This window comes from Onychostruthus taczanowskii, unplaced genomic scaffold (genome assembly GCF_017590055.1).
Source record: "Onychostruthus taczanowskii isolate IOZ18803 unplaced genomic scaffold, ASM1759005v1 scaffold27, whole genome shotgun sequence".
Taxonomy (NCBI): domain Eukaryota; kingdom Metazoa; phylum Chordata; class Aves; order Passeriformes; family Passeridae; genus Onychostruthus; species Onychostruthus taczanowskii.
The window spans coordinates 2,718,622-2,740,871 of NW_024500017.1; the positions used below are offsets into that span (position 1 = coordinate 2,718,622).

Here is a 22,250-nt window from a genome sequence, read left to right on the forward strand (position 1 = left end):
CACTGGCTTAGAGCTCAGCATGGGAGCCATCCTATGGTGAGCTGAATCCATCTCTGACATTGAGAAATTCGTTTCAATACTTGCTCTCCTATTAGCTACATGGAAATAATTCATTTTCTACAGAAAAAAATGAAGCATGGGGTCCAATTAAGAATTTAGATTACTTCAATCATTTGAAGAGCTCCAGAAGAGATCTTTAAAATATTTTTTAGGCATTAGTAAAATATAGTTCTGACTCAAGTGTTATTGTAGGACAATTAAGATTCCTTTTTGTTTTGCATTCTTATTTTCTTTGACCTAACTGTATAATCACACAAAGGAAGCAATAAACAGCGAGAAAACCTTACCAAGTTGGAAAGAATTCTTAAAATTATCTCTGCTATAAAAGCAGAGTCCAAGATTCTTTTGTTGTAAGATAAAATATTAATTCAATAATACCTAATCTCATTATTAGCACGAAAAAGCAGTTTATACTTACAGATTAAGTGATCTTGCTCAACCCGAATTATCAAAACAGAAGCAACTGCAACTACTTTGACTATATTGCCTCTTTAGCTACTCTTGAAGTTAAACTGACTCTATATGCCCTAATAAAGTTTTTCTACTAGTATCATTAAATACACATGCATACTTATAATATCAATATTAGAACTGTAAGCCTTTTAAGTTTGCTTTATAAATCTGATGTCATTCTGTGCCAAGCCAATCATACTAACTTACAGTGTGACTAACAAAACATCACTAGGACCAGCAAAAACCACCAAGACAAACTGAAACCACCCATGCTACATTCTAGCTCACTTAGGAAGCAAAATGATCACCCAGACTTCAAGTTAGCCAAAGCCTGTCAAAACTTACAAAGCTCTGCTCTCCAGGTTTCCAATGAGTACTTAACACATACAATTAAACCCACAGAGAGGCAATCTATGTGCTGAGCTACATCCAGATGTGTATGTATGCACACAGGTACACCCAGCCATTTCCATAAAAAGCTTTAAAGTGACTATGAATTACAGACAGGAAACTAATGTAACTTCCTGTGTGGAGTCTCATCCTAAAATAAATGTCCATATCATACAGTATTCATTCCCTATAACTTCCCTTATACAGACAAGCTTTAAGTTGGATATTCAGCACAGCACTCCAATTAACCTACTGACACCTCAACCACAGTAAAAAATCTGAGTACATACAAGCTTCTGCTCACTGTGAGGGAAAAAAGGCCTTTATAGCCCATACAGATCGTTTTTTTAGTCTAAGTTTTACAAAACTGTAAGTATTACCTTCATCAAAGTCTGCATCATCTTCCGTATGTTGAGGGAAAGGGAAGCAATTTGTGATTTCCAGTCTGTCATCCACCACAAGACCCAGCAGCACGCCTTGGACCACTTCATTCCCCTGTCCTTCTTCTTGGTAATGTTTAATGATCTTTAACACAACCTAGAATACAAAACAATAAAATCATAACATGCAATGCATTATTTTTGTCCTCAAACTATGCACATGGAATTTTAAATTTGTTGCATGGTTTAGAGCTGCAAACCAAGTGAGCTTAAGCACCATCAATTTTAATACAGGCTGAGGAACAGACAGCCATGCTAATATTACAGGGAAAAAACAAGACCATTAAATAAACCATCAAAATGCAGTTCTAAACCAATTTTCTGAAACACCATTCTAAAATGAAATATTGATCCTTTTTACTTTAGCTTGTTGCTTTAACTGTGAGCTTTTAACAGTATCTTGAAGGTCCAATAAGCCCCCTCTTGAGGGACACTGTGCACAAGAAACTAACAAAACATCTTAAAAAAACTATGCAGAAACTGGTAGGAATTTTTTAAAAGGTGCAGATCCCATCAAATTTCAATTGCATTAATCTTCTAAAGTACATCTCACAGGAGTTTGACTTCAGATGATAGTTCAAGTTATATAACGTGAATGGCATATCATAGGGTATTTAAGGGAAATCAATGATAAAAGAAAAAAATATGCACAAATTACTCGTAATATTTTTAACAACATAATTTCCACTTCCTTCCTTAAATTTGAACTCTACAATGAATAATTCTCATGAGATGATACGGTAAATTGGAACAGTATGAACAAAACCACTCAAAAATAGTCGAATATTCGTTTGCTAGCAACACTTCATACTTGAATAACATTTTATACTTGACAGGAGCTACAATAAGGTAAGACACTAACCACAAACATTCACTTGAAAGAACTTATGCTTTCTCCATTGTAAGAGAGGTTTGTTTTACTAAACCCTAATCCATCCATTCAAAATTCAACAGAAAATGTCTGATGATTGTTTTCATTAAAGCAATACTACTTTAACATCTGCTGGCAAACAAACTAGTTTAGTAGATTTCAGCTCAACCGCCCTTAGAACAGACTTTGTACAGCCAAGTACTGGCCTTTAGTGAACATTCTACAGGGGATGGGGGAAAAAAAAGGAAGTTAAGCTCATACTTACACATCAGGAATATATATTTGTCCCTAGCTTTCACCTTTGTTGATTAGTAGATGTTACTTTTTGTAAAACACCATTAATGTACTGAAGTACCACAATACAGATTAAATGAAAGAAAAAGGAGAGTAGAAGAGAAATTATTTGCTAATACACTGCTTTCTTGGGCTAAAATGGGAAAACTAGCTTCATACTTGGAGGCAGGGCAGAGAGGGCAAAACTGAAAAGAAATACCCATTTCCAACTGATTTGCATTTCAGTACCAAACTGGACTAACACCCTCTAATTCCTTGTTTATTTACAGTATCATTCATTTGTGCTTCCTCTTCAATCTAGATATACTTGCACTGAAGCTTCTCAATCATAGACAGAAAGCAACATTTCACTCCAATACTCATTCACATCTCAAATCCTTTGCAGCCACACCTTTTTATTCAATTTGCTAAAACAGGTCTACAGAGCAGAGGTACAAACAGATACTTTGGTTATCTACATCTTATTTCATGGGAAAACAATAAGGAAATTAAGATCAGTGGGCAGTGAAGCAGTACTTAACAGTGATGGCAACAGTACAGCAACCACCAGTTTGAGGTCACCTGGACGTAGCAGATTAATGTATCACAGAGTCAGCACATAAATCATATTCAACTTGCATTTAGTGTACAGCTAAGGTTTATCATGTATTTGCCATAAGCCCTGTCTTCCACAGTCACGGCACCCATAACTACCCTGCCAGAATAAAGCACAGAGTATACTCAGCTGTCTACTATACAACTGTTCTCAGCAGCTTTACAGTCTTGTAAGCTTCACCTTTTCCAGTATTTTTCTCATTTTCTCTTGAGCTCTTATGCACACTGACTGTCCCTGTAAATGTGAGTACTATTTGCCTGTTTGATTTCATTCCAGGAGCATTTGTGATACAATGCCAATTTGCTGCAGCGTTTCTGATGATAATTGCTCACAGAAAGCAGTCACAAATGAAACAAGCATGGGCTGTCACAGAGTATCAATGATTTTTTGGAGAAAGAAAACTAGGAGTTCAAAACTCTTAGATGTTAACCAAATACTCCAATACACAATGAAGTTATTACACAAGCCTACACTTTTCAATCTCCAGCCTGAAGACCAGAGCAGACATTATCCAGGGAGATAAGAGACCTTAGGGATTTAAGCCTACCTGCAACCTTGTTTTCCAACAGAGTCTGAGAAAGGGAGCAGAGAAGTTCAGGAACTCAATATTCCAAATTTCACAACCATTAGGACACTGCAGTGTGTTTATGACTGGACTGGAAAATACATTAGCTACCGAAATGGCTTATAAAAAGATGCATCCAATGACAGAGGATTTTTATTTTCATTTTGGTCTTTGTTCTGGACAGTTTTATTTACACACATAAGACATGAGTCTTTTGTACAGCAGACTCTTCAACTCAGATTGAAAAACCTGCCACCAAAACACTACCATATGACCAAGCAGGAAATGTGCTCTGAAACTTGTGTTTCAGTACTAAAAACAGACCTGCAGGTGTAAAGCAGAACTATTTCTCTAGTAATTACATAGCTACAACACTAAAAATGTAATTTCCATTTGTTTGCTAGTCTAGATACAGCAGGAAAAGCAGATCACCATGCAAACACCACTGCCATGACATTTCTGACTGAATGTACAAACCAATACTTCACACTGAATAAACCACATATACCCAAGAAAAATGAGCACTAACTTTTATCTAAGCATTCCTAAAACAAAAGGATGTTATGTTTGTGAAGCATTGGAACAGAATCAGAGTAGTTATATTGGTCTGAAAATAAATGTAGTAAGTGTTAATGTAAATAATGCAAGTAACACAGCACATTGAAAAGTATCAGTTTTTCCAAATTAACGCTTTAAAAAAAATTCCAAAGAAATCTGAATGAACACCAGAATAAGCATCTTTCAGTCAATGCTAATTCACCTTCCAAATACCATTTATAATTCCCATCCAATTATTCCCCTAATAGGAGATATTGCTCCTTTGTACAAGCTATTATTGTTTTTAAATACATGTAGACCCTTCACTGCTACGCCACAGCTACACAAAATTAACAGTAGCCAAACCAAACCATTTCAACTGCTGCTGTTACTAAAGCAATGCAGCTGGCCAGCCAGGAAAGGTTACATTTTTAAGGAGAAAATGTATCAAATAACAAAAAACCCCTCAGATTTTTAAACTCCAATACCCTGAACAGAAGTCAATAATCATGTGCAGCACGATTTAGTAAATCAGCACGTGAGAAATATTCAGGTACATAATGACTCTTTAAAAAAGGATATACAAGTAATCCCTAAATAAAACTCAAGAGTCCACCAGCCTTGTAAATTTAGTGTTCAAAACACCGAAGTAATTTAATCACTTGGAGCAGCCACTTGTCAGATTTTAATGACCATTAATCCTCAATTAAAAAACCAAAAAAATAAAAAAAAAACCAAAAAAAACCCCCACTTTGCAATTCAGCAGTGCTTCTAATCTCCAAATCTTGAAAGCACTGCTCAAACATTAAGAATAAAGTCAAACTAAAAAAAATTATAAAAAATTTAAAAGCCATTCTGAAACTGTTACGAACATCAAAGATACATGTTTTAACTGCATACTGCCAAACTTTAAATTGGGCTACATCCCGACATCGTAGTTGTTAATTTCAAAAGTTTGTATCTCTCTACAGAAATACATGTAACATGAACCCACAGCTGAAGTATCATGAGCCTTTGGGGGGAGATTCTGTGAAGATCCCACTGTAGGGACATGAATATACCAAGATGCACATTTCTGCATTTATCTAAAGAGAAACAACAGCAAATCAAAGCACTGAGGATTCATTTACGGCAGTGTTCCAGAGAGCTGAATGTCACCACACTGAATCCAGATTTCCAGTACCTGTGCCGTGTCTTGCACACGTGAAATCAAACAAGAGAGAGCTTCTGTTAGTCCAATGAATACATGATCTACAGTCTTAAATTAAGTATTTATATCTTTTTAAATGCTTAACATTTTTTGCCACCCAAGAAAGCTTTGTGGTCACAACCACTAGCATCAATTGCCATTATCTGGGGAAGAGGATGGGGAGAGAGTCTAAACAAGCCTGCATTAGGTAGCTGGTTTCAGCACTAACGTGGAAGGTGCCAAAACGCTCACATCCTCTCAGTACTTAACACTACTGCAACAGTGATCAACAGCTAGCTTGGCAAAAGGGGCTCGAAAGCTATGACTGCTAATAATGTGTGATACACTTTGAATACATCCATATCACATTTGTAGCCTTCTCCATACAAAACCTTAGAAGTCAAACCATGAACTTTTATAGGAGTGTTTCAGCACAAGCAATTTTACTTAAACTCCTAGCATAAACCAAATTCAAGCGAGAACTGATAATGCAGCTTTGTAAATGGATAGATCACAATGTCAGTCATTACTAACAATGACTCAGGTAATCGTGTTAACCTCATAAGGTGCCTGGAATCAACATCTTCTTGATACACATAAAATGCATATATGCCACCTCTGGATAAAGAGTTGAACTGTTTAGCAATAAATATCCACATGAAGACATACCACATTTTACTCTAATTTAGTGGCCATGTCTCTTTCCCCAGGAAACCCTACACCAAAAGCAAATTTACAACTGGTGGTGTGCTGAAACAACCAATTAGCTATGCAAAAATGAAATTTAATTAAACAGTTCAGAAATCCTCAAGTAAGCATGGAATGGCTTTGTTTTTAAACAAAGACTTGGAAAAAAATACAAAAAAACCTAGATATTATGAAACATGAGTAACGTTAACATTTTAATAGTTCCAGATGAGGTTTTTACAAACTACAGATAAGTGCTTATCCTACAGTTACAAAAGACAAGTTCTGGAAGCTGACCAAAAAAACTTGCCTTGAGATGATTTGTCTCCTGGCTACAGCACCATTTGATAAGACAATAACAGAGACTCTCAACTTTCCTGCCAGGAGAAAAGCAACTCTGAAGTAAATTAAAGATATTACTGCAACGATTAACATTAAGAGAACATATGTCTGATACACATGACGCACTCTTCCAGATGATTAAGGAGACAGATGTTTATAGACACACATCGAAAATTCCACCTTAATCAGTGCAGTCCACAGAAATGGGTTCTAGAAAGCACTGTGACAGATAATGTCAGAAGTAAGTACAGAATCAACAGGTTGATACCCTGGTCTCATAGCTGTTGGATACGAACCCTCACGGCACAAGACTTGCCACCACATAAAGTCATGGCATGAGTCCACCACCAAGCTGAGTTGTGTGGCTGACAGTCCTGAAGGACAGAATGCCATCCAGAGGGACCTGGACAAGCTCAAGAAGTAGGCTACAGGAACTGCATAAGATTTTGTAAGAGCAAGGGCAAGGTGCTGCACCTGGGTCAGAGCAGCCCCCAGAACCAGCACAGGCTGGGGGATGAATGCATGGAGAGCAGCCAGATGAATGCATGGAGAGCGGTGCTGCTGGATGTGAGGCTGGACATGAGCTGGCCATGTGCACTCACAGGCCAGAAAGCCAAATGCATCCTGGGCTGCATCCAAGACAGTGTGGGCAGCAGGTTGAGCAGGTGACTGTGCCCCTTCTACTCCACTCTCATGAGATCCTGCAGTGCTGTGTCCAGCTCTGGACTCCTCAACGCAGGAAGGCCACAGACCTGCTGGAGAGAATCCAGAGGAAGCCACCAAGTTGATCAGAGGGATGGAATACCTCTCCAATGAGGAAAAGCTGAGAGATTTGGGCTTGTTCAGCCTGGAAAAAAAGGCCTTGGGTTGACCTGACTGTGGCCTTCCAGCACCTGCAGGGAGCCTACAAGGATAATGGAGAAGATTTACAAGAGCATGTAGTGACAGGACAAGGGGGAATGGCTTCAAACTTAAAGTGTTTCTAGATCAGATAATAGAAAAAAAATCCTTAACTGTGAGGATGGTGAGGCGCTGGCAGAGTGCCCAGAGAAGCAGTGGATGCCCCATCCCTGAAGTTGTTCAAAGCTAGGCTTGATGGAGCTCTGAGCAACCTGGTCTTGTGAAAGGTTTCCAGGGGGACTGGAAGTAAATGATTCTTAAGGTCCTTTGCAACCCAAACCACTGTATGAAACTAAAGATTAGAGGTGAAACCGAATTCTGCATGTTATACTAATCTCAAGAAGTATGACAATTTTTACTGATAAACACAGAATTCATATTAAATGCATATTCCAGCTTATTTGAAGAGATCTTTGAATTTTTCTAGATTCTCTTCTTGAACAGGACTGCATTTTTGACCATTCCTGACATGACGGATGTCTAGACATTTTTTTCTTTTTTCTTCATACTTAACCTTAGAACAAAAGTTCTTAAAGCTGTTAGACCAATTTTATCTCAGAAGACGTAAAAGAAAAAAAATTTTAAAAATAATTTTCCATTAAGACCTTCAACATCTTGAAGTAATTGTTTTGGCAGATATCTTCAGTTCTAACTATGTTTAGTGGCCAAAAAAAAAAAATTAATTCCCTGGTAAGTAATCAAAACCTACTAAATCTAAACATTCTGTTGAAAAGGGCAAGACTGAGTAGACTTAAAAGCAAGGTAACTTCAGAAAAAATGTTGTTCTGAAAATCAGCTTCAGAAATAACAAGCCTTAGCCCTCACTGTTCTACCTAAGTGTAGCAGTCATCCTTTGGACAGAAGACCTCAAACGCCCTGCAATAATTTACCTTTATCTTGACTTGCTAGAGCCTAAACAGCAACGATTACCAAGTCTTTGTAAATACAGCTCTTGGAATAGTAAGCTTACATTTTATGCCACTCAACAGCTAATTCAACATCAGATGTTAAAATCTTATTTGTGAACTTGAGAAAAATTTGGGGCTTAAAAACAATAATTATATAGGAGCATAACAGAACGATGCATGCAATTTCATACCATCTCACATGGGTGCAAATATCAAAATATCCTTTTGACACAAGCAGAGCTGAGTTTCTTGGAGCTGAGCCTAAATTCACCACCAATGAACAATGTGTAATGATCTGAGGCGGGACTCAAGCAGAGGATGCTACACGTATTTTCACACTGAAATTATAAATTATAGGAGTCTGTCAATTTTGTCTCATGTAGGTCCTCAGGATCAAACCACTCTGGAAAGCCGCGTTAAATGGAATGGAAAACTGTCCATCTTGAACCATCTTGAACTATGGGGGGATGACTACATTAATATTTTTGAGTATTAGGAAGCACATGAGAAGCATCCAAAGCTTTTTGTTCCCTTGATGTCTTATGACATCACTTAGTGCATAACACTTGCTTAGTTTGTAAACCTCAAGACTTGAAATGATTTAACTGCAAGAGGGAATATTAGTAACCTTTCTGCTCCACAACATGTACATCAGGCTAAAGAAAACTACCCAAATCACAACAGATTATCGATGTAACAAGTCTTTTCTGTCACTTCTGCTTGGTTTAGGAACCATTTCCCCTGGTAATTACAGGAATCTAGATGGTTTTCCAGACTACCTCCTGCTTATAGCCATCTTACTTTCCTTCAGCATTTGGTTAGGGGCTTTTTCCAACAGGATAAAGAAGGTGATAATATCCATATACAGCAATAAGCCAGCTATAACATCCCTTGTCACTTAATTTCATTAAGTGGTTGACAAAGCACAATTTTTAGTCAGTGACTGGCTAAGAGGCTTTTTATCAGCTCTTCCTGAACACAAACTGCTTATATGCAGTGTTTGGGGTATGGCTGAAAAAGCTGTACCTTGCTTACCCTGAAGCTTAGTCTAGAAAAAGTAGACATTCTCTTCATTTTTCACTTTCTGAACACTCTTGCATAGATTATGTGTAGCTCAGCAGCACACTCAACACAAACTGCAAGCAAAGCTTCAACTACCACCAAAATACCCCGCAGAAAACACTTTTAAAAGTACCGGCTCCTTCAGTTGATTTCTATTTTTAAGAAGAATTACTTCCAAACTGCTGTGACTCAAAAAGTACCGGCTCCTTCAGTTGCTTTATTTCTATTTTTAAGAAGAATTACTTCCAAACTGCTGTGACTCAAGAGCTCTAGAATTTCCCTAATAGCAAGAGGGAAAACCATTCTCACAAAAAGGGGGCCTCCCTACAGCGACACAGCCTGGCTGCACCTTCCAGCAGCACCCCACTTCCAGTCAAGGTGGTTGTTCCCACAGTGCAAGCCCAGATTCCTACAGACACTGCCAAGTGATTGACACACACGCTATTCACTCACTGGAAGCAAGCTTAGCTGCTGCAAACATGGGTTAGCTGCTCTCTTATTCTATTACTGGGACACTTTCAAAGTCACAAAGATTTTTTAAAAAATCATAGCCTATAAAAAAGCTACTTCTAATTACAAAAATCACTGATTTCATGTAAAACCAGACACAGAACACGAAAGAGACCATTTCTCAAAACCTAGAACTAAAGCTGGTTAATATCCAAAATATAAAATGGAATAGACAAACTGAGACAAGACTCCACAGGTAGGTGGAGTTCAGAAGAACTGAAATAGTACAGACACCAAGCCTGTTTGTGCACAAGTTCAACACTACAAGGGAAGATTACTGGGTTTTGGCTAGAGGCGTGTTGGGTTTTCATAGGCTGTGGTTTTCCTTGACTCTGCCAGGATTTTACATTCATCAGCTAATGTCTTGTAGGTACCATGAAATATCTGTTTAAGTCATTTATTTACTCACGTCCAAGTGAGCTGCTTGTTCTTGCAAAAGGAAGCAGTTAAACACAAACTACAGCACATCAAAGGAAAAACTAATTAAATAGAGGAGAAAAGCAAAGGTTACTAAAACAGAAAATTACTGAATGTTAATCAAGGTGTGTTACCAAATAGACCGATCTCTTCTTCATTTTTGTCCCCCTACATCTGAGTTTTACAGCAGTTCAGGTTAACAACCATCTCCAGGGTTAATCACAAGCCATTAGCACACTTTAATATTGCCTCAATGTAAGTAAAAATGCACCATTACATGTGCATTGAAACTCCCCATTGCTGTGTTCACAGGCTGGTAAAACGTAGCTCTGCAATACAAAGTTTCATAACACATTTCACAGCACATGGATTCATGCACATTCCCATGGAAACCATCAAGGCCACGGGCACTGCAGAATCTCTTCCTTATAGAAACACTTCCCTAAGACAGCCCCAGGACCTCATTGTGCGAGGGCAGGGCACTAGACATTATTAGAACACTGTCAGGAGGCAGAGATAGGGATGTGATGAGATTAACATCCAAAATTCTGCTGGTTGCAAGTGGGATGGAGCATCTCCCCAGGATTACTTAGTATATTATTTCTTCTATTTCCCAAATATCACTGAACAAAAAACTTTTGAAAATATTCAGTATTTCAGGCAGTTTTTACAAATTGCCAATACAATTCGTATTTATTATTTTTAATGAATTCAATATCTAGCCATCATTTCAAGAATGAAAGCTAAGGAATATACTCCTTCAGAGCACAACATAAGGAAATCATACACAAGTGGTAGAGACAGGCACAGTTTCAACATTTTCTGGTCAAAACACCAGAATTTATCCTTCAACATTTATCCTTCAACATACAGTTGATACACGTTCTGTGTATTAGTGAATCACCAGTGTTCAAATTCGTGGTGCACGAGGAGTGCATTGCAAGTATAAGGTTTTCTTCAGCATCAACTTCTAGCAGCTTCCTATAAAAAGATTTAAAGATGACAGCCAAAAGCAGCAGCAGCAATTTTATTTAACAGCCTACTCTTTAATCAGATTGTGCCAGACATTTTGAAGCTGAAGAAAAAGAGCAAGACAGTTACCCTTATCTATTTGACCTTCAAAAATTAGCAAAGTAAGGCAGACCTAGATGGGCATGAGGGAGTGGAGGTTCCTGTGAGACTACTGATCTTTTCCAAAAACATACCCTGCACAACAAAACTGGAATATGCTGTTTAAGGGTGTGTCTTTAAAGCATAACTTCCATATGCATTCAACAGATGCTTCCAAGTAACCAGTAAAATCCCTACTGGAATGACTTCCATATCATTTTAATAATTTATAACTTTTTGTACAACGATTTTTTCCACATTGAAACACTCAGCCTTTCTGGCAAACACTTGGTTATGTGCTAAGGGGCTGCAACAGAGACAGATCCTCCTAGTAACAGCTAGTGCAATCCAGAGAAGCAAGCCTGCATGGAGTCTCAGTTTTCCTGCTGACTTAAAAGTACAAAATTGAGGGAAAAGAAAAAAGCCCAAACCATGAACGTCAGTTATTGCTTCAGCTTTCCCATCTTTCGAACAGAGATTTGCCTTTGTATCATCATCTGAACACTGCCACATGAAAATCACTTCCAGCAGAGTTCCATTTCTAATAACAGCTACTGTGACAAAGAGATTAAAAACAACCATTCCAATTTTATCACTGAGAGTGCCAATGGAGAAGGCAGTATGGCTTTCAAATTGCTTCCAAGGAGTGATGACAGCTGCAGTAAATATCCTACTTCTCATCTAAAGTTTAAAAAGCTTTAAAACAGGCTTTTTTTTTTTTTGCATCGATAATAATGTAATAGTAAAAAACCCCAAGACCTAAGTGCACAAAACTCAGCCCTACATTGATGAAGCACTTTGTCAGACTCCATACTTTTCTCAGGTATGCACCAAAAATCCCCAAATAACGGTAAGTGATTTACACCTCCAAGCTCCTAAACATCAAAGAACTTGCTAAACAGGAAGGGGTATGCACATTGCTTCTCACACAGATATGGGCTCCAAGGAACAGGAAGGAGGTGCAGCAAACACACTGCAAAGCAGGATACAACATGTGAGCAGAACAAAGGCAAAGACCAACAAGACTTACATGCTCAAAGCAACATCTAAACACTCTCTTTCCAGAAAAAAACCCAAATATTAATAAAAGAGAATTAGCCTGTTATTGCATGCACAAAGCAAAATTCAGGCATATCTTCAAACTCCAGTGAGTAAATAAGCCTGTCTATTAACTTTAAAATTTGATAAAGCCAAAAGAAATTAACACAATGCTTATCTGAAATAAATATCCATATATAAATCATTCAAAATATTCCCACATTTATGCTGAAGTAACTTTGTGTATGCACATTAAAAAAGACATTATCAAAGTTAAGCTCTATTGTCTTGGTTTTAGATTATTGAATAATCATATATAATAAATATTCTTGTTAGCATTTTGTAAGATAATTTTTTCCCATTTGGTACATTAATAATTAATTTACTTTCCATTAAGGTGATATGATTATGTGGTAACATAATTATACACTGTTGGTATAGCCAGTGTTATACACTGTTGGTAAAGCCAGTATCACATCTCTGCAATCTTAATGATACTAGAAGATTAAAAATATGAACGAAAAGCATGCTCAAAACTTTACCGTCACTGAGAAGGTATTTTTAGCTTGTGTGTAAATATGGAAAAACAACACCTGAAAAGTAACCAGATCCAAAAAATATCTCTGGCAAAGAAAGATTAACGATAAAATACTATAGCAACAATAAGTTGAAGATACATAAACCTTTTTCAAACATTAGAGGTTAAAAAAAAAAAAAAAAGTTTGCTCTTCTTCCTACAAGGCCTTTCATACAGTCTGTAAGACATTTCATACACAGCACCAAGGGCCTTTCAGTATCTGCACCTGCTGGGTTTCTCCTGGGGCCTGCAGTTCTGTGTATACTTCCCTCACTTACACCACACTGAATGTCAGCTGCAAAGCTCTAATTTTTTTACAATAAATGAAAATCAAAGGAGAACATTTAACAATGTTCAGTGTGCAAGCAGACATAATGCACTGCCTCAGCAACAAAGCCATCATTGGTCACCTCCCAACACACAGAGTCAAAGCTAACACCAACCAGGACAAAAGGTAACGAGTATTATCTGCCGCATTTTAGAGGCAACATCTTAATCTCTAAAAGGTAGGAATTTACTTGAAAGATATTTGGTGGAAATACTGTTGTCCTCAGTATCAACACAACGAAATAGGAATCATAAGAGCACGATCTACTGTTTTCACAGGAGCTATGAATTCACAATTACCACGCCAAAGACCAGTTCAGTATGCACATAAGAGGGCCAAAAATCAGAGAATTTTAACTGCTAGTGACAGCAGTGTAGAGGGCAACACATTATTTCTCTTTGCATGCAGCAAAAGAAAGAAAAGCCTGTTTTGAAGTAAGATTTTCCCCTTGAAGTCTTGAAGTGTAACACTGCTCAACACATTTAAGCCACCTCCACATTTAGAGTAACTCCTTTTGTCAGCACACTAGTTTCATGGCACGAAGCGATACCAGATGTTCCAGTTCTAAATGCCTCACTAGGGTACACTTACCATGACATTTAGGAGATGCTGAGTGCACCACTGCACTCTTACAAATCATTTAAAGTTTGTGCTCTGTTAGCACATTTTCACTCCTATCCACTGACAAAACACACTGAAATTTGCATTCTCAGAACATCACAATATGGGTACTTTACCCACTGCAGTTCACGAAATTTCACTAAGCCTGCAAATTGTTGTATTCCAAGGAGGCTCTTGCCCTTTCAACTTACCAGTACACATTAATGCTTTTTCTTCTGAATTTAAGCACAGATTATATGCCAGAAGTTCCCTTCTGGATTAGATTCATGCAACTCATTGTTAACACATGAAGATTAATAGAATATAGAACAAAGCTCTTCTGTCTTCTCCATGGTTCAAAGTATCCATGAATACATCAAGCCAGTATTCAATTCACACATCAACTCTCAGAGCCAGCATAACGTGATCTAACTCTTTAGGGAAACAGGTCAAGGAAAAGTCAACAAGACTAAACTTCAACTTAAAATTCCATTTTAACTCCTTTGGAAGACACAACATACAATACAACCTGAAGGATGTTACATCCTAAAATACTACTCTACAACTCTGCTACGTCAAGAAACTCTACCGGTAACAGCAAGCAGAAGCCACCACTGTGCATTCATGCAAAGTCTTCAGAAAGGGTAAAGAAAGAAAAAAAGAAACACAAGAAATGCTAGGAAAAGCACAATATTGACAACTTAAGAAATGTCACAGATTTCAGCCAGTTCAATATAGGCTTCACCGGTACTACAAAATTACTCAAACACTAGGAAAGTTGATTCCTTTCCTTCCATAGTGTCAAAAGTTGTCATTTAAAAGTCTTTACACAAACATTAGCAAGAAAAGTCTTAGAAATTGATTTTCAGTAACCATGGTTCAGTAACCATTTCATTTACTGTGGTCAAACATATCATCCTGAAGGGCTCCCCCTACAAACAGCTGAGGATACACTCCTTTATGGCAAAAATGGATTGCAACCAAAAAAAAGGCACAAGCAACTTAAATATCACAATTATGAATAGAGTAACTACTGGAAAAGAATTCTATAATTATGTGAGGGGTTTTTTAAAACGTAGACTCACATATTCTTTTCTATGTTTTTGTAAATAAATAAATCAATCCTCTACAAATACTTACCATAGACAAGAACACAAAGTACTAGGCACACTACAGCATCACCAAATCAGGGATGATGTAATGCTGGATTAAATCACTTGTGTCTGACAGAGGAAAATGTGGCACTACAGCCCCACTGGCGATGGTGGTGCACACATACAGACAAGGCCTACAATTTCTAACTATTTTCTTGCCATATTTATGTTTTGGCCAATGCATGTTTGTCTTTACTATAAACAAACTTACAAAGATATCTTAAAGTGTAGTGGCAATTTGTTACTTATTTAAAAGCATGAAGGCTTTTGCACATCAGCAGTTATGAAGATCTAAGAACAGAAACCTGTAGGCATTTTGAAAAGCCTACATAACTTTTGCTAGTTCCTACAATATGTAAAGATTGTGTGCAATGGACATGTGTGAAAAGAAATCATATGCAGTGGCTGAGCAAAAAAGGAACCATCATCCCCATTAGTGAAATGATAAAAGCAATGCACATAATAGTGCTATAGGATGAGCTAAGGATCTAGTTTATTACTTTGTAAGAACCATGTATAAGCAAACCTTTTTCAGTCAGCTAACACTGTTCTTCAGAACCATTTCTGGGTGTGTAATTTTTCCAATGTGTAAATAAATGCAAGGGTAAGATTTAAAAACAAAAAGTAATTTTGGAGCATAAGAATTTAGTTAGATGAATTTAGCTGATTTTACCTTCCTTCCTAGAATAACCTCATGAAGATTTGCAGAGAATGAAACACCTTCCCAGTAAAAACATAGTCCCTTGTAACTACTCTGAAGGCAAATGTGATTAATAATAACACTTATCTGGCCTGGCAGCACACTCACCTTGCTAAGAATTCCTCATCTCCCATCCCACAGCTGTTTTTCTCCAAAAGAAAGTTTCCACATATCCATCACCCACATATTAGTGGTCTGACACAACCCACAATCCACCACATGGAGTATCTGGTTTTGGATATTAGTTCAATTTCTGAATGACACAGACTTTGATGCTCATCATGTGCAAATGCTACTTACTTACCCCACCACATCTTATGCCTTTGAATGATACATCACTTCACTTCTGCCTTCACGTTTTCTATACTGCCTGATATCACAGTTTTCCATACTGCCTGATATCACAGTTTTCTATATTGCCTGATATCACTACAATCATGAGAAATGCATAAATATGCCAAGGAAGTCCTCCACAGGTACAATTTTAGACAGTGTAGTAGGGTTGCAAGTTTCACTAGGGAAGCATTTTAGAGAAGTCTCCAAGACTTGATGAAAATCTAGAATCTTCCATTAACCTAAAAATAATTCAAAGGAATAATTATTTCTTATACACTAAAATACATCAGCTGATAGTTTGAAATTTATTGCACCTTACTGAAAGAAAATACTATAATATCAGTGAACCAAATCTGATTAATTTTAGTAGCTGAATTGCAAAATATTTGTTTCCCATTGAAGAATTTTTAGAATAGAACAAACCTGAGTCCATCCATACCTCTTGCAAAAACAAAAGGGGTAAGCAAATTATGACATTTCTGTACAATTATTTCTGACAGCTTTTGATAACCACAGAATCAGAGAACTGTTTAGGTTGGAAAAGATCTCTAAGATCATCAAGTTCCACCATCAACCCAACCTCACCACACAGTATTCACCATGAAACCACGTATCTAAGTGCCATGTCTACATGTTTTTTCACACACTTTTGAGGAATGGTGATTCCACCACCCTGAGCTGCCTGTTACAATATTTAAGCACGTTTTCAGTAAAGAAATTTTTCCTAAGATCCAATTTAAACCTCCCCTGTACCAACCTGAGATTTCCTCTTGTCCCATCACTGGTTACTTTGGAGAAGAGACCAACCCCCAGCGCTACAGCCTCCTTTCAGGGAGTTGGAGAGAGTGACAAGGTCTCCCCTGAGCCTCCTTTTCTCCAGGATAAACACCCCCAGCTCCCTCAGCTGCTCCTCATCAGAGTTGTGCTCCAGACCCTTCCCCAGACATGCTCCAGACCCTCAACGACTTCCTTGTAGCAAAGAGCCCAAAACTGAACATGGGATTTGAGGTGCAGCCTCCCCAGTGCTCAGTACAGGGGGACAATCTGCTCCTGATCCAGGCCAGGATGCCACTGGTCTTTTTGGACACCTGGGCACATGCTGCCTCACGTTTGGTTCAGCACAGGGGGACAATCTGGTCCTGCTGGTCACACTGCTCCTGACCCAGGCCAGGATGCCACTGGTCTTTTTGGACACCTGGGCACATGCTGCCTCACGTTTGGTTGCTGTCAGCCAGCACCCCCAGGCTCTTTCCCACCAGTCACTCTTCCCCAAGTCTGCACTGCTGTAAACACAAGCTCTCTTTGGGCTCCTTGACTGGAGAAAACATGATGGAATATCCATTCACATCTCTACAACAGGAAGCAAAGACAACAGGATATCACATATGGCACTTAATCTGATCTTTTGTCAGGATGGTCAAAAACAAATATGTGAATTCTTACATCTCACCTGAAGGAAAAGCACATTTTATACTATACATTTTATACATTTTAACTTTCGGAGGGTTATTTTTCACCCTGAATTTTTTAATTTCTTAAAAAGACCAGACCACCTATACTGGAATCCATTTTCCATCTAAGTTTATTTATTAAGAAATTGAACAGATTAAAATAAGAAAGAGGTTAACTCCAGAATGCTTCATCTGTACCAGATTTTAAAAAGAGGCCTGATAAGCAGATATTGCAGCATCATTACATATTATGTTTTAAGGTAACATCCTGACATTTAGAACTTGTTCTTTTCATTACAAATACTGTTGTTTTGGGGGTTTTTACTTTATTATTCCTCCGAAATACCAAGCTTTGTAAACATACTTTCACATTCTCACAGATGACTGATGCATCTTCTATTCTGCACTCAAGACTCCAAAGCAACCTACCTAAACATGCCTGTGCTTTCAAAGCAGCCCCATTGAAGGATTAATTGTGACACTGCCAGGAGATGGGACACCACTGAAGAGAAAGAGATCACCAGCTCCCTGAATTCAGAATTCCTGACATGTAATCACCCTGGCCATCATCAAGATGACTGATGAAGTGCTGTTACTTTGTGAGAGCAGACAAGACATTTAAACCAGTGAGGCACCAGAAACACTTCAGAAGAATTTCAGTAAGGCATTTGAAGGACTTGTATCAGAATTCACATTGTTTGCACAGCAAGCAAATTTATGCAAACATTTCTCTCCATCACAGATGCCACAGAAGTTTATGAACCAATGCCAATGCCCTGAGAACACTTTGTCTAGGAGACATCTTCAGGAGGTGGAAAGCTGAAAGCTTTCACAGTTTTCAGTAAATCACCTCCCTCTGTACTGACTCCATGTGAGAGGCACCACTGTGCTGTACCAGAAGAAATTGCAAGGAGAAGGGAAAACAAGCACAAAACAAACAAAAAACCCCATAAGTATTTGCTGGACTGTCAGAAGCAGAGCATCAGATCACAGTTGAGCTGAATCAACAGCAGCTCACAAAGCAGATTGTATGCCTGACAGAGAACAACCAGGAGCAAAATAAATCAAATTTACCAGCTGTTATCAAAGTGTGTGGCACCAGCCTGCAGCAGGAGCAGTCTGCTGTCCACTGCTGGGCTTTTAGGAACATTTCACAACTGGTCAGGTTTCACCACTCCTTGAAAATGCTGCATGCGCCAAAGCCACAGGCACACAGACAGCTGGACAGAACAGGGCAGAAAAAATGTGATTCAGATTTCCTCTTTCACAAGACCTACTACACACAAATAAATTCTTTTTCGTCTTCCCAAATATTTACTACACTGTATATCTCCAGGATAAGAGCAGAGGACTACCACTGATAATCCAAGCAGGCTTCAAAGCTTGTCTCAAAGCCATGATCTCCTTTCTCATACCCAGGGCACCAACTCTTCTTCACACTCCAGCTGTGCAGTGTTCTGACACTCGGCAAAGATACTGAAGTAAAAAACAATGTTTCTATCCTTACTGAAGTAAAAAGCAACGCTTAGTGAGTAACTTAGTGAGTAACTTAGTGAGTTGCTTCCATCCTTAGTGAGTAACTTTTTCTCCTTGTGTCATTAACAGTATCACCAGCTCTCTAAGGCCTGAACCAACACAAGAAGATCCAGCAGCAAAGCCAAGAACCAACGTTAGTAAATGCTCTTCCACTTTAGCCCTGCACGGATTGTCTGTATTAGGGTGGCTCTGCTCGCTGCTAAGCCACTTCACCCCGTCAGTTTATTTTATTTCTCATTAAGCAAACGCAGGAGGTCCTGGCAGCCCTGACAGAGAAGGCAAAAAGCACAAAGGGCGAGGGAAAACCCCACCGTGCTTCTCAGCTCTTACACCTGCGGCATTTTCTGTGTATGTGGTATGAGAATGAGGTAGGAAAGCTGCAAATAGCAACTCCGGGCACAGGGGCGGCGGAACTGAACGATGAAATGGGACATTTAAAGACAAATCACTCTGCCTTTGCTTACACAGGTCGGGAGCCGCTCCCCTCACCAGGGATGAGCACGGGGCGCCCGGCCACAGCCGGGAAGCTGGGCAGAGATAGGAAGTTGTTCTTGCCCCTCGAGAAGCGCCGGTGTCGGCAGGACACGAGGCTCCGCCGCGGCACCGCCCCACGCACGGGCCCCGCCGGCGGCTCCACGCGGCCACCCCGCCCGCCCCCCGCCCGCAGAGGCCCCGGACCCTTTGCTCACCAGCCCGTCGATCTGCACTTGCTTGACGGCCGAGTCTCCCGCGGCGGCGGCTTTGCCTTTGCCCTTGGCGGCGCCGAAGCCGCCGCCGGCAGCGCCCGAGCCTTCCTTGCGCGACGCCATGGCTGCCCCGCACGGCCGGAAAGGGAAACGCGCCACGCCGGAAGCGGCGGCACGGCCGGGGCGGTGCGCGGCCAAATGGCCCCGGGCGGGAACGCGGAGCGACGGATGCGGGGTCCGGCATGGCAGCGGTGCCGGCTCAGAGCCTTGGGCCTTGTGGCAGCTCATCCGGCATGGGACAGCCACCACAGCTTTCCCTGCCTGCTTTCCTCTCCACAGAATCACAGAATCATTTACCTTGGGAAAAAACGCCAAGATCATCGAGTCCAACCTATGAGCAAACACCACCTTGTCACCTGCGCCATGGCACTGAGTGCCACGTCCAGGCGTTTCTTGAACACTTCCATTGCTGCTGACTCCACTCCCCGGGCAGCCCATTCCAGTGTTTAATCGCCCTTTCTGTGAAGAAATTCTTCCTGATGCCCAACCTAAACCTCCCCTGATACAGCTTGAGGCCATGTCCTCTGTTCCTGTCATCCTGTCGCTATTTACCTGGGAAATAAGGCCGACTTCCATCTGGCTACAGCCTTCTTTGGTTTCAAAATGTGGAATATTTTAAAAAAAATTAAGAAAGGATGTTCTTTGACATTTGTTCTTTGTACACCTCCAAGCCTAATCAACAAAAAAAGAGATTTAATCTGCGAATTAGATAGCAGCTAACAAGGTCTAAGTGATGTCCAGGCACTAGAAAGAAACAATACTTGTTGTCTTGTTAAGGTGTAGTGCTGGATATGCTTCAGTGATCTGAGACCTAGGAGGAAGTTAACAAACAGCTTGGGAAGAAGGATGTGCCACTGGCAGTGGACACAGAGATTGTGGAATTTATGGGCCACAAGGACATTTGGCAGAACCTCCAAGACAAGGAAGAAATTAATAAGTACAACTCAGCAACTGTACTGCATCAGGTCCCGTGGAGTAAAAAGTAATTCCAGCAGTGGAAAATCATGACTCAAGAAAGCCACCAACTCAAAGGAAGAAAAGGACTTAGCATGCAGACTAATTAACATGAGAAGCAAGAGAATCATTAACCAATAGAAGATAGAACACTAATTAGTAAGAGAACTAAGTAACTTCTAAAGATTGAACATCAGTGCCTTTGCTAAAATGTATAAATAGTGAAAAGTTTTGGTAGTCATTGTGCTGGCTTTGTGGATTTGCCACCCAGCACCCCTTTCTGCACAGAACCCTAAATAAATGAAATACCTCAACTCTGTGTGGATTGGCCTCTTGCACACTGGCTGAAAGAGCCTGTTTGGGCAACACTTTCAGGGAGCTGTAGAGAGCAACAAGGTCCCCCTTGGGCCTCCTTTTCCCCAGGCCAAACACCCCCAGCTCCCTCAGCTGCTCCTCATCCTCCAGAGCCTTCCCCAGCTCCATTGCCCATCTCAGGACTCTCTCCAGCCCCTCAATGTCCTTCTTGTAGTGAGGGGATAAACCTGAGCCCAGGATTTGAGGTGTGGCCTCACCAGTGCTGTGGGGAGGGGAAGGTCCAGCTGCCAGTTGGCCCCTGGCAAACCATTTCTGGGCATTTCTGCTCCATCTGGGCATTTCCGTGGCCACCTTGGGCGGCTCTGGTGCCACAGTGACCTGAATTCCCAGCCCTGTTGCTGGGCCAGCCCTGGGCTGCAGTGAGGGCTCCCCAGCATGGTTGAGGAGATTCTGGTCTTGAGTGGGGATTTACACCTAATAAACCTACAAGTGTTGAGGGACATGTACTTCTAATGGATTTGAAAGCTTTGTGTATTATCTTTACAAAAAGCAAACTGCTGTGGAGTGACATGAATCTCTGTCCTGAGCACGAATAACAAGGCATCAGTGCAAACTCTTAATATCACACAAATCCCTGAACTATTGACTTCTCATGCAATTCTCAGGAACGAGTTTGTGTTACATTAAAACAGTTGGTTTTTCTGCTCTGCTTTGTTTGAGGTAGGGGGTTTTTGTGTGATTTTTAAAAAAATTTAATTTCAAACTCTACTCTTCAAATTCCTTCTGAAAAATGCAACGCGCTGTGAAAGGCAGCCCTACCAAACCCCCCAAATCTGTTCAGACACTATGCCAAATATGTGACTTCATAAAAATTTATCTTTTCAACAATGTAGTTAACAGTCATTTCTAATTAAGGGTGAGGAACATATTTATCAACACCAATATTAAAATGTATCTCTATTTACCTGCAGCCACAGATCCAACATTTGCCTGTTCCTATAAAACTATTCTAACATCACTTAGAATAGTCCCTATCAGTTGCTTGCATTGGTGCTGGAACAAATTCAAGCAAATAATCTAGTATCATAATAATCCCAGCAAGGCAAAACATATCCTAAATGCCACAGATATCACTGATTAGAACTGCATTGACCCTAACAAGAAATCTGGACACCCAGCTCTGCT

At 39.8% G+C, this 22,250-nt stretch overlaps 1 protein-coding gene across 1 annotated transcript in view; it reads right to left on the reverse strand.

Moving 5' to 3' along the window:
• Nucleotides 1-19,885, reverse strand: part of EIF3H (eukaryotic translation initiation factor 3 subunit H) — an 87,034-nt gene extending 67,149 nt beyond the window's left edge. The window contains exons 1-2 of the mRNA XM_041407616.1: nucleotides 19,740-19,885; nucleotides 1,284-1,440 (exon numbers count right to left, since the gene is read on the reverse strand). Coding sequence (XP_041263550.1) covers nucleotides 1,284-1,440; nucleotides 19,740-19,859 — 277 coding nt within the window. The 5' untranslated portion in view covers nucleotides 19,860-19,885. The remainder of the gene's footprint in view (nucleotides 1-1,283; nucleotides 1,441-19,739) is intronic.
• Between the last annotated feature and the right edge of the window lie 2,365 nt (nucleotides 19,886-22,250).